This window comes from Mustela nigripes, chromosome 1 (assembly GCF_022355385.1).
Source record: "Mustela nigripes isolate SB6536 chromosome 1, MUSNIG.SB6536, whole genome shotgun sequence".
In the NCBI taxonomy this organism is placed as follows: Eukaryota; Metazoa; Chordata; class Mammalia; order Carnivora; family Mustelidae; genus Mustela; species Mustela nigripes.
The window spans coordinates 234,572,507-234,586,136 of record NC_081557.1 but is presented as its reverse complement, the minus strand read 5'-3'; the positions used below and the strand labels follow the sequence as shown (position 1 = coordinate 234,586,136).

General features: G+C 40.4%; 1 protein-coding gene across 5 annotated transcripts in view; it reads left to right on the top strand.

Annotated features, from left to right (window-relative positions):
* Positions 1-12,298, top strand: part of TLR1 (toll like receptor 1) — a 35,214-nt gene extending 22,916 nt beyond the window's left edge. The window contains exons 1-5 of one of the 5 annotated variants that reach the window (XM_059382472.1): positions 2,851-2,971; positions 3,066-3,157; positions 7,061-7,158; positions 7,257-7,360; positions 9,614-12,298. In XM_059382472.1, the coding sequence (XP_059238455.1) occupies positions 9,660-12,053 (2,394 nt within the window). In that variant the 5' untranslated portion in view covers positions 2,851-2,971; positions 3,066-3,157; positions 7,061-7,158; positions 7,257-7,360; positions 9,614-9,659 and the 3' untranslated portion in view covers positions 12,054-12,298. Of the gene's footprint in view, positions 1-2,850; positions 3,158-7,060; positions 7,159-7,256; positions 7,361-9,613 lie in introns of those variants that run through there. The other 4 variants (XM_059382455.1, XM_059382482.1, XM_059382465.1 and 1 more) reach the window with 4 other exon arrangements.
* The last annotated feature ends 1,332 nt before the right edge of the window (positions 12,299-13,630 follow it).

Below are 13,630 nucleotides of genomic sequence, written 5' to 3'. Positions count from 1 at the left end.
CTGCCTTCCACTCTGAACCACCTGTGCATCTCTTTCCTCTCTCCCCTTGCCTACCACCCTCCAGCTACAGCTGCCTCTGGCTCTTCCCCAATGCGCCACATTGAGTCCCACTTCTGTCCCCTCTGCACCTGGCACTTGTTACTCTCTTTGTTGAGATTATTCTTACTTCAGAACATGCCTAGCTGGTTCTTGCCATTCGTGTCTCAGCTTAAATGTCATCTCCTCAGAGAGACCTTCTGGAATTCCCAACCTAAGGAAGGATTCCTCTCTTTGGTTTCCTTTACAGCACACATCACCCTCTAAGTCATCCTGTTCACTTGTTTTCTGTTTCTGTCCACTAAAATATAAGCTCCAAGAGCAAAAGAACCATATGCCTCTTCCTTTCTGCTCGTCCTTGGTGCTAAGAACAGTGTGGTCCATTGGAGACCTTTAGTAGAACTTACTGGGTGAATGAATAGCTCTGAATGGCCATAAGCATAAAATGGCTTTGAAATCCTCATTTTTATCTTAAAACTCGATGCAAACAGAGTGTTCCCTTCCTTCATCGTTGTTCCATACATGTACCTGCTCCAAATCTACTGCTGTAATTTGAGAAGTTTGTCTTCATATGCTCTTTGTTGTTAGCACCATGATAAGAATAAAAATTAAGTACTTCAGTAAGGTGATGGGTTAGGAGGAATGGGAAATGCCAAAGATGATGAGGGAGTGCTGCTGGCTTGAAAGGTTTTGGGCCAGCCTGGGGCAGCAAAAAGGCCCTGAGCCTTTGGCTGGGGTGGCCCTTCAAGAGGAGGGGCACACTGGGCACAAAGTTGGAATTGAAAGGGAGCTGTGAGCAAAGAAAAAATCCACCTAGCAGCCTTCCTGGATGTGTTTGTCTGCTAGGACTGCCACAGCCAAATAGTGCAGACTGGGTAGGTCAAAATACCAGAAATTGATTCTGTCACAGTTTCAGAGGCCGGAAGTCCGAAATCACAGGAATTTTTTTTTTTTTTAATATGTGTTTATTTATTTTGAGAGAAAGAAAGAGAGAACAGGGGAAGGGGCTGAGACAGAAGAAAAGAGGAAATCCCAAGCAGACTCCATGCTGAGTGCCGAGCCCCATGTGGGGTTCAATCCCACCACCCTGAGATCATGACCTGAGCCAAAACCAAGAGCCAGATGCTTAATTGACTGAGCCACCCAGACCCCCCAGCCACAGGGACTTAGAGGTTTTTACTTAAAGTTAGTTTATGAGAAATCTCAAGAGAGCCACGTGTAAATATATAGTTTTTACTTTTCCCCATCCAGCCAAGTGGATTCTGAAATTCTCCCCTTCTAACCTCCTAGTGATGAGCAGACATCAAAGCTCTCTAGTCCGTTTGAGGTATTAATATTGCGATCTAGTTTTAAAATTTTCATCTCCATCCCCATCTAAAGCTCATCTCCTTTCTCCATATCACTAGCAGAGCTTATAGCTCAATCTTGGTGCATGTACGGGAGGTGCACACGGTCTGAGATACATAGTCCTGCCGCTCCCTCTTCCAGACCTGATGTAGGGACCAGGGGTAAGAGGTAGGAAGGCAGATGTCCTTTTCTATAATTGTGCTGGTCAAGGTACAGAATGAGGAGACCTCAAACACAGGGGCTTAAATAAGATAAAAGCTTCTTTCTTTCTTAAATATAAGTCATATATAATCTGGAGGTCTAGGATAGGTAGTAGTATCTACTCCACAAAGTCATCCAAGAGCTCAGACTGGCCAGTTGGCTCTGTTTCCTGTGAAGGTGAGGTAATGGCAGGATGGTTAGGCCTACTTCAACTGCTTTTGAGAAAATTAAAGGTTTTTTAAGGACATGTGGATCTGTGCACGATTCCAAGTAGACACGATTACAAGTGTGTTCATCCTATGACAATATGGAGGAAAGAAAGAAGTAGGTGGGCACCTGAGAATGGTGGGGAGGAGTTCCAGGACTCTAGAATGCTCAAGTGCCCCACCTCTAGACCCGGTTCACAAAGTCAAATATCTTTGGGAGCCAGAAGCTGAATTCTTAGTCAAAGAGGACTCTCATCTCCTGTTAAGGGTCTGAGAGAAGAAACAGTTGACATGGAGGAGAAGGAGGTTCATTCTTTCAGTTTCAGAAATATATTTATAGACACAGTTCCTCTATTAAGTCGCGAGGGGGTAGAGAGAAACAGAGAGAATGACAGAGAGAGGGAGGTTGGCCTTGCTCACTGTGGAAGAAAAAGCTGATTATAGCAAGAAGTTGTATGCAGTCTATGATGGCACATCATGGAGTCTTTGGCTGGGGACAAGTTCTGGGGCAGACAGTGGGCATTTGTTGGCCCGTCTGTTGTTATTGTTGCTATTTTAAAAGAGTGGAGCTGTCAGAATGGTTCCCTCAGCGTGCAGGTAAATAACCCAAAGGAGGTGTCTTAGACTTTCCCGGACAAAAGAGACTGATAAATAGCACAGTTTTTCATAATGGAGGGTTTTAAAAAAAATTTTTTTTAATTTATTTCACAGACAGAGATAGGCAGAGAGAGAGGAGGAAGCAGGCTCCCTGTGAGCAGAGAGCTCGATGCAGGGCTTGATCCCAGGACCCTGGGCTATGACCTGAGCCGAAGGCAGAGGCTTTAACCCACTGAGCCACCCAGGAGCCCCTTCATAACAGAGTTTTGAAAAATCACTTTTTGAAAAAAGTTTGAAAAGATCAATGGCAAAAAACTGGAGCAAACAGATTTTCTCTGAAAACCAATTTCTCAAAGAAAAAGACACGATTGGCATCTGTCCTGTGTCAGCACATGATCTTCCCTCTCCATGAGTCTGAGCGGAACTTTGATCTTGAACCCTTCCTCTTTCCTCTCTCAGTCACTTTTAATAGTGGACTGATCGGGAGGAAACACCGGAGTGAGCTGACTAGGGTGAAAAAGAGAGCCACAAAAATTCTATTTAAATACAGGTCTATCGTCAACTCACCAAACCCTGTGCTACATGTGAGTAGAAAGAAGACAATGAGTTTATACTTACTATGTAACTTCAGTGGGATTCAGTAGATGGCATAAAAGAGCTTTTCTCTCCGCCCCCCAGCATTTAAAAGTAGTTCCCAGTGAAATGAATGTTTGAGGAAGTACTTCAAGTTCTTACTGACTGCCAATGCGACAGACGGGCAGGTTGTGTTGGTAAGTGACTTTTTTTTTAAAATTCTATAAAAGAAAATAATGGTTTAACAGTTATTGGACATAAGAATGTCAGAAGTCTCTACAAGTAGGAGATCATATGGGTTTGGGGTGTTTTTCTAAATACATTATTTCTGCAGTGTGTTTACTGTGTTTTGAATTAGCATTTATCAGTTTCTCATCCGAACTCAGAGAAGGGGTGTGTGTGTGTGTGTGTGTGTGTGTGTCTATGTGTTTTGTGTGTATTTGTTTTTCTTTTGATGACACCTCTTCCCAAGCATGGCTTGCACTCAGAAACTGTATTTGAACCGGGAGATGGAAATTTGGATCTCAAACATTTCACGGTTTTCTTACAGAGCAGCTAGCTGTTGGCCGCCGGTGGTACTGGTCCCATTCCTCCCTTTACAGTGAGACCAATGAGGAAGATGGGGGGGTCTAGATAAATTACTCCTGGAGACAGTGATACCAAACAACCCTTTTTGTTTTTACGGTTAGGCTGATTTTAATTTTTCTCTCTGGGCTGTTCCCACTAGACACTTTTTCCCGTTTTCTCAAGCCACTGAAACTCTTCTGGGCACTACTAGTCAGGTGCGACTATAGGTTTAGAAAATGTTTCCCAGGCTACACCCCATTTGATCAAAAGAATTGAAAGTAAGTACATCTTCACAATACAAAGCCAAAGTTTACAAAACCACATAGGAAATAAAGCCAAAATGCTCTTGAACTGGTTCTGATGCTTTCGACCTCAGAGCTCGTTGGCCTTGTGTGGTACAGACTCACAGTCACTATTTGTGGTACTGAACTGCATAGGCCGGGTTGATTGTATGGATTTTATCCAGAAGTCAAGTCAATGTTCCGATTTGATTATGCCAAAGTCACTAAAGACAACTCAAATGTATTGATGTATGGTATCATAGACAGTGAGGCCAAATCTATCATAATCATTAAAATTACATAAACCCACCTAGAGATACTTTTATACTTTTGAATTAAAACTTTCTCTTACGAATCAACTTGGCAAATAATCATTTTAGTTGGTAGTAAAATAGTTTGGAGATTCAGGGCTGGCCATCAGGACTTTGATTAGAAAAAAAAAATTGATCTTTGCTGATTTAGCAAGTTTGGTATATGAAATTTAAAGTACCCAAAAGTCAGTTCCTCAAGTGTACAATACTTTGACTTCTTAATCACAGAAATAAAAGTGGTTTCATAAACTGAGTACTTTAAATTGATGATTACTTATTTGACACAGAGAGAGGGCACAGAGGGAGAGGAAGACTAGCCGACTGGTTAAAAAGTTGTTATACAAACCCAAGCAAATTGTAGTTTTTCATTTTCTATGTTATGAAAAACTTCAATACTTTATATAAGTAGGCACTATGAATCCCAGTTTTTTAGTTTCAAGAAGTATCAATTTATAGGTAATTTATTTCGCTTAGAAACCCATCCAATGCCCTCTCCAACCCCATTTCAAATATTTCAAAGCAAACTATAGTTGCTCATTTCGCTTATATTCCTTAAAAACTTAGCAGAGATTAACTCCTTAAAATATCTAGTTGGTTTATTTAAGATCAAGATCTCAGTAAGAGCCATATGTCCCAAATTGTTGCTCATTTTCTTTTTCAAGATTTAAACAGTGAAAGAGCACAAGCAGGGGGCGGGCAGAGGGAGAAGCGGGCTCCCCGCTGAGCAGACAGTCCAATGTGGGGCTCCATCCCCCAACCCTGAGATTATGACTTGAGCCGAAGGCAGACACTTGACGGACTGAGCCACCCAGGCTTCCCTGAAGCCATGCGTTCTTTAAATGCTCAAGATAGATGATAAATTTAAATCCCTTGTGGAAGTTGCTGTTTTTAATTAAACAAGGACAACTTTTTCATCTTGTTTCTGGTGGATTCACTGTGTGCTAAGTACTCTGTGCATGGGGCCCCGTCTATGCTTCTTGTCTCTCTTGTCATCTCCTGAACCATGCCTGATTATCCTGACCACAGCTTACTTTCAATCCTGGAGTTGGCCAGAAGTTAGAAAGATCCCCAGATTTGGATTCAAGCTAAGGCATAAGTCAAGAAATCCCATTGAAACCTTAAACCCACGCCAGTTTTACTTCAACTTAGCTTTTACTAGCTGGTTCTGTTTTGAGAGATTAGACACTGGCCCAGACAGTGATTGGGTATTATTCTGATTCTCACATAAGTATTTTCACTTGTATGAGCAGCTCTTTCAGGAAGATGGAGAGAATAAATTGGGCAATTTCTGGATCTTTCAACCAAATATAATCAATGCCATAAAAATGCCACCTTTAATTTTTTTTAATTTTTTAAATTCATTTTTTATTTATTTTCAGCATAACAGTATTCATTATTTTTGCACCACACCCAGTGCTCCATGCAATCCGTGCCCTCTATAATACCTACCACCTGGTACCCCAACCTCCCACCCCCTGCCCCTTCAAAACCCTCAGATTGTTTTTCAGAGTCCATAGTCTCTCATTAAATGTAAACATTCTTTATTTATAGTTGACATACAATGTTATATTAATTTCAGGTATACAACTTAGTGATTCAGCAATTCTATACAATAAGCTGTGCCCACCATAAGCACAATTTCCATCTGTCACCATAAAATATTATTAAAACATTATTGACTATAGTTCTAATACTGTGCGTTTCATCCCAGTGACTTATTTATTTTATAACTGGAAGTTGGTGTCTCTTATTCCTCTTCAGCTGTTTTGCCCATGCTCCCAACCCCGTTCCCTTTGGCAACCACCAGTTTGTTCTCTGTATTTATGATTCTCTTTCTGTTTTCTTTTCTTTGTATTGTTTTTTAGATTCCCATATAAGTGAAATCATATGGTATCTGTTTGACTTATTTTACTTAGCATAATATCCTTTTGGTCCATCCATGTTGTTGTAAATGGCAAGAGCTAATTCTTTTTAATGGCTAAGTAATATTCATGTGTGTGTGTGTGTGTGTGTGTGTATTATTGTGTGTGTGTGTGTGTCTTTATCTATTCATCTATCAATGGACACTTGGGTTGCTTCCATATCTTGGCTATTGTACATAATGCTGCAATAAACAAAGGGCTGTATTTCTTTTCAGAATAGCGCTTTCATTTTCTTTGAGCAAATACCCAATAGTGGATTACTGCATCATATGGTATTTCTTTTTATTTTTTAAAAGATTTTATTTATTTATTTGAGAAAGGAAGAGGAAAAGAGAGAGAGACAGAGTGAGAGGGGAAAGGGGCCGAGGGACAAGCAGACTCCTTGCTGAGCATGGAGCCCATTGTGGGGACTCGATCCCAGGACCCTGAGACTGTGACCTGAGCCAAAGGCAGACACTTAACCAACTAGCCACCCAGGTGCCCTTGGATCATATGGTATTTCTATCTGTAATCTTTTGGGGAAATTCCACACTGTTTTCCGCAGTAGCTGCACAATATACATTCCCACCAACAGTGCACAAAGATTCTCTTTTCTCCACATCCTCGCCAACACTTCTTATTTCTTATCTTTTTGCTATTAGCCATTCTGACATGTGCAAAGTGATATTTCATTGTGGTTTTGATTTGCATTTCATTGATGATTAGTGATGTCAAGCATCTTTTCAAGTGTCTTTTGGATACCACCTTTCTTTCTTTTTTTTTTTTTTAAGATTTTATTTATTTATTTATTTGACAGACAGAGATCACAAGTAGGCAGAGAGGCAGGCAGAGAGAGAGAGAGGAGGAGGAAGCAGGCTCCCTACAGAGCAGAGAGCCCGATGTGGGGCTCAATCTCAGGACCCTGGGATCATGACCTGAGACGAAGGCAGAGGCTTTAACCCACTGAGCCACCTAGGCGCCCCTGGATACCACCTTTCTTTAACATGCATTTTAATGGCTGGGTTCCTTTCCTTGCACAGAGTTTACATGAATGGTGATGAAAGGGGTCTACTGGGCCCTCTCATATATTCAAAGAAATCAAGATAACCAAGGCATCATTGGACACCTCTGTAAAAGTGTAAGTCCAAACAGTGCTCCAAATACTAAATAAGTTTACATGTGTACCTTGGAGGATTTTTACAACTTAGGGCTGTTTCTGGGACTTTAATTATTTAGGTCCTTTTGTGCCCATGGAGAGATGTGAGGGGATATGTGAAGAGGAATTTGACTCTTTGCCAATATTGATGGCTTGCCTGTCTAATGCAGCCCCAAGAGATTGAGTAAGTTCCCAGAAAGACCCGTGTAGCTCTGTAGCCCCAGCTGAAAGGGGAGGGTGGAATAGGGGGTGGGATAGGGGGATGTGGATCACACTCTAGGGGTCATCCCAACACAACTCCCCCTCATCTCCCATGTCATTAGAATCTTGATAACAAAATAGTGTCTGGGCTATAGTGGGTTGATAACTAGTGCAATAAGCATACCCTAGAATGATGTCTAGCACTTCATAGAGAATAGATACCTATTTGATGAATGGATGAATAAAATTTTTCTGAAGAGGAGGAAACTACTCCTATCATTGAAATGTTTCAGTGCTCCCCATTCCCTCCTGACTCTCAGACCAGAATCCCAACTCCTTGCAATGATCTGCACCTTGAACAATCTTGCCTCTACTTCCTCTCATCTTCACTCACTCCATACTAACATTGATCACCCTACTGTACCTCAGATAAGCCAGCCTCAGCCGTGCCCCAGGACATTTGCACTGGCCTTTTCCTCTGTCAGAAATGCTTTCCCCAAAGATCTTCCCATAGATGACTTATTCACTCCATTCTGGTTTACACCACAATGGCATTTTCTCAGAAAGTCCTAGAACTCTGACCGATCAGTCTAAAAAAATCCACCAACCACTGTTACATGCCAACCGTTATTCTTGATTCATTTACTCTGTTTAATTTTTCTTCTTCTCCTCCTCCTCCTCCTCCTCCTCCTCCTCCTCCTCCTCCTCCTTCTTCTTCTTCTTCTTTTTTGGTGCAGAGAACTTGTGCAAGGTGGAGTGAGGGGAGGGCAGACAGAGAGGAGAGGGAAAGACTCTTAAGCAGGTTCCATGCTAAGCAGAGAGACCAATGTGGGTCTGAGTCCCACAACCTGAGCCAAAACCAAGAGTTGGGTGTTCAACCAATGGAGCCACCCAGGTGCCCCTCTGCTTAAATTTTCTATATAATATTTAATACTACATGAAATTACCTGTAGTTATCTATTTTTCCATCTTGCCACTAGATAATAAGCTCCCTGAGAATTAGGGCTTTATTTTGTTCACAGCTTTAGCACACTCTATCTCTAGTTCCTAAAACAAGGCCAGAAGATTATCAATACAGAGTGGTTGAATAAATAAATGGATGAATAAATGGGATTTCTGAGAGACCATTTATCATGATCTAATTACCTTTTGAATAAGACCAAAGTTAGGTGTGAAATCACATGTGAGTAATAAAAAGTAATGCAAGAAGAGTTTGAATTCAACCTCACGGGAAAGGAAATCTTAAGAAAGCCATGAGGTGGTGCATGTCAAAGGTAGAAAATACCACTGGCTGTGAACCCTAGTTTGAGTTCTATATGATCTTGGGAGGGTTGGGCTCAGTGGACTTTCCATAAATACATAAAACCATCTGTATCAGTTTCCTGTGGCTGCTGTAACAAGTTATCATAAACTTGGTGGCTAAAAAACAACAGAAATGTATTCTCTTGTGGGTCTGGAGACCAGAAGTCTAAAATCAAGGTGTTGGTAGCACTAAACTCTCCGTAAAGCCTCTTCCAGCTTCCAGTAGCTATCAGTATTCCTTGGTTTGCACTGTATCTGCTCCCATCTCTGCCTCCTTCTTCAGATGGCCTTCTCTGTGTCTCTGTTGTTTCCATCAAATATCCCTCTGTCTTTCTCTTGTAAGAATACTTGTCACTGGGGGTGCCTGGGTGGCTCAGTGGGTTAAAGCCTCTGCCTTCGGCTCAGGTCATGATCCCAGGGTCCTGGGATTGAGCCCCACATCGGGCTCTCTTCTCAGCAGGGAGCCTGCTTCCCTTCCTCTCTTTCTGCCTGCCTCTCTGCCTTCTTGTGATCTCTGTCTGTCAAATAAATAAATAAAATCTTAAAAAAAAAAATCCCTGGATTTAAAGACCACCTGGATAACCTAGGATGATCTCCTCATCTAAAGATCCTTAACCTCATTATTTCTACAAAGACCCTCTTCCCAAATTAGGTAATAGTCACAGTTTGTGATGGATAGGACAGGGTTAAAAGGCGGAATGATGGCTTTTGGGTGAAGCCATCATTCTACCCATTACACCTTCCATTTGATTAGAGGTGGTATAGTTGTTTATCAATAGGTATATTTCCCTCATTTCAGTTATGTGACTCCAAGGAACTTGGAGTCCAGGGAACAGGCTTAATTTTATGAGTCTCTAGGAAAAAATGTTTAATGTCAGCAATGCCTAGTTTCATACAGTCATTTAAAGTGTTTTGTTTTGTTTTGTTTTTTAAGGATCCGTACCTGTATGGAGATGGTCTGAGGAATAGCAACTACACTTATGAATATCTGGTCTTACAAAATGATGAGAACTAATTCTAGCATCTTTCATTTTGCCATAATCTTCATGTTAATATTTGAGACCAGAACCCAACTGTCTGATGAAAGTGAATTTCTAGTTAACAGATCAAAAACTGGTCTCTTTCATGTTCCCAAAGACCTATCCTTGAAAACAACAATCTTAGATATATCACAAAATTATATATCTGAGCTTCACACTTCTGACATCCTATCACTATCAAAGCTGAGGATTTTGGTAGTTTCTCATAATAGAATTCAATATCTTGATATCAGTGTTTTCAAATTCAACCAGGAACTGGAATACTTGGATTTGTCCCACAATGCGTTGGGGAAGATCTCTTGCCATCCTACCTTGAACCTCAAGCACTTAGACCTTTCGTTTAATCCATTTGATCGTTTGCCCATATGCAAAGAATTTGTCAACATGTCTCAACTAGAATTTCTGGGATTAAGTGCCACATGGTTACAAAAATCTAGTGTGCTACTAATTGCTCCTTTGCATATAAATAAGGTTTTACTGGTCTTAGGAGACACTTATGGGGAAGAAGAAGACCCTGAGAGCCTTCACAACCTTAACACAGAAAGTCTACACATTGTTTTCCCCAGAAGAAAGGAATTCAGTTTTACTTTGGATGTATCAGTCAGCACAGCAGTAAGTCTGGAACTATCTAATATCAAATGTGTGCTAGATGATAATGGATGTTCTTATTTCCAGGATATTCTGTCAAAACTTCAAAAGAATTCAAGGTTATCAAATCTTACTTTAAACAACATTGAAACAACTTGGAATTTTTTCATTATGATCCTCCAGTTGGTTTGGCCTACAAGCATAGAGTATTTCTCAATTACAAATGTAAAACTACAGGGTAGACCTGACTTGAGATATTTTGATTATTCTAACACTTCACTGAAGGCCTTATCTATACACCATGTTGTCAGTGATGCGTTCTCTTTGCCACAAAGTTATATCTATGAAATCCTTTCAAATATGAACATCCAAAATTTCACAGTGTCTGATACACACATGGTCCATATGGTTTGCCCATCCCAAATTAGCCCATTTCTGTATTTGGATTTTTCTAATAATCTCTTAACAGACATGGTTTTTAAAAATTGTGGAAACTTGGTTAAACTGAAGACGCTTAATTTACAAATGAATCAATTAAAAGAACTTGTAAGTATAGTTAATATGACCAAGAGGATGAAGTCTCTACAACAATTGGACATTAGCCAAAATTCTCTAAGTTATGATGAAAATGAAGGAAATTGCACTTGGACTGGAAGTTTATTAAATTTAAATATGTCTTCAAATATACTGACTGAATCTGTTTTCAGATGTTTACCTCCCAAGATCAGGAAACTTGATCTTCACAATAACAGAATAAGGAGCATTCCTAAGCCAATCATGAAACTAGAAGCTTTGCAAGAACTCAATGTTGCTTCCAATTCTTTAGCCCACCTTCCAGACTGTGGTACTTTTAGCAGCCTTTCTGTACTGATCATTGACTCTAATTCAATTTCCAACCCATCAGCTGATTTCTTCCAGAGCTGCCAGAAGATTAGGTCCATAAGAGCAGGGAACAATCCATTCCAATGTACATGTGAGCTCAGAGAATTTGTCCAAAGTCTAGGCCGAGTATCCCATGAAGTAATAGAAGGTTGGCCTGATTCTTACAAGTGTGACTATCCAGAAAACTACAAGGGAACCCTGCTGAAGGACTTTCACGTGTCTCAGTTATCCTGCAACACAACTCTGCTGCTTATTACCATTGGGGTCACTATGCTGGTGTTGACTGCTACTGTGACCACCCTCTGTATCTACTTTGATCTGCCCTGGTATCTCCGGATGTTGTGTCAGTGGACCCAGACCCGGCGTAGGGCAAGGAACATACCTTTAGAAGAAGTCCAAAGAACCCTCCAGTTCCATGCCTTTATTTCATATAGTGGGCATGATTCGGCCTGGGTGAAGAGTGAATTACTACCAAACCTAGAAAAGGAAGGTATAAGGATTTGTCTCCATGAGAGGAGCTTTGTTCCTGGCAAGAGCATCGTGGAAAATATCATAAACTGCATTGAGAAAAGTTACAAGTCCATCTTTGTTTTGTCGCCTAACTTTGTCCAGAGTGAGTGGTGCCATTATGAACTCTACTTTGCCCACCATAATCTCTTTCATGAAGGTTTTGATAACTTAATCTTGATTTTGCTAGAACCTATTCCACAGTATTCCATCCCTAGCAACTATCACAAGCTCAAAAATCTCATGGCACAAAGGACTTATTTGGAATGGCCCAAGGAGAAGAGCAAACATGGACTTTTTTGGGCTAACCTAAGAGCATCTATTAATATTAAATTGATGGAGCAAGCAAAAAAATAGATCACACATAGATCTAAAACTATTCCCTTGTTTCTTCAGGAAAAATGTTGCTGCTTTTGAAGTTCCAACAGTGACTTATTTTGCATCAACAGAAATCTAAATGGAATTTTGAATATATAATGTAGATAAAAATGTGTACTTTCAGAGTCTCCAGTTCACCATTTATATATGGTAATAAAAATTAATGCAATGATATAATTTTGATTTAAGTTGTTAATTTCGAATACATGAGGAATTTATCTTTTTTTGTATGACTGAATTCATTGAATTTATCATGTAATCAAGACAAGTACCTATTTAAATAATTTTTGTTTCTATAGCAGATTTCTGTAGCTATTGGTGCCCTTCTTCCTTCTACTCGGCATTTGTCCTTGCATGGTGAAGACCACTTATTGCTAATGCTGCAGACTCTTTGCCTGGATTTTCTCCTGGCCATGAGAACCTACTTGGCTTACACAAAGGGCAATTTAAAAGTACTGGAGATTTTTTTTTTTTTTGAAGATCTATTTATTTGAGAGAGCAAGAACATAAGCGGGAGGGACAGAGGGAGAGGGGGAGAGAAATTCAAGCAGACACTATGCTGAGCATGGAGCCCAACATGGGGCTCTATCTCACAAGCCTGAGATTACAACCTGAGCTGAAACCAAGAGTCAGATTCTCAACAACCCACTCCACTAGGTGCCCCAAGAAATGCTGGGGGTTTTTCTTGGAAGGAGCTCTCAATGAATATCAGGAAGAGAATTGTTGGATAAATGCCCCAAATTTCTCACTCATTTTGGGGACAAATCTGGGATAGGCTTTATACTCTCCCTGAGTTCCCAAGTAGAATGGAATTCCAATTCTCCATCGTGGAAATAGCTTGATAAACATATTTTTTATTGGTTTCCTTTCTAACCTTTTCTCATATCCTCATTCCTCTAAGAGTGTTTCCTGGGATCACCTTTTAAATAAACTACTTGTGGTTGAATAGTTGTCTCGGGGTCTGGACCTGGGGGAACCCAAACCAAGAGTTCTTGAATTAAATCTCAGGTCAGTTGGAAATTCTGAGTCTGGTTTTCTGTGGCTAGAGCTCTTGCTGAGATTCTAGTTGCCTGACTTAACAAAGAGCAAAGAAGAAACTTTGCTCTTTTGATCAGATGGAAGAATATAGTCCATGTGTACTATTTCTATACATGGCATTCTTGTCTTTAGGAACTGTTAAACATGAGCAGGACATGAGCGGATTGGGACAGTGCAAGGAATGAACTATACCAGATATTTTTTCCTAGCATCATTTTATCAGACGTTTTTAATACTCATCAATCATTCTCATGTTCTATCCTTTTAGTCTAGCTGTCAGCTCTGGGAAGGTGTAAGCAGACAGCATCTTGTCATAGCTGCACCATGTATCTCTCATTTTATGCCCTGTGACTTCATTAATACCCCTGTATGTAATGTTCACAGAAGCCTGTTCAAGCATTCTGGTATATTCCCAAAGCTAGAAGTGCCAGAGATATTCCCCAGGGAGATCCCTTACCACTTAAGGAAAGGGAGCCATTAGATATATATTGCTTTCTTTTCTTAGGTTAACAAATGAG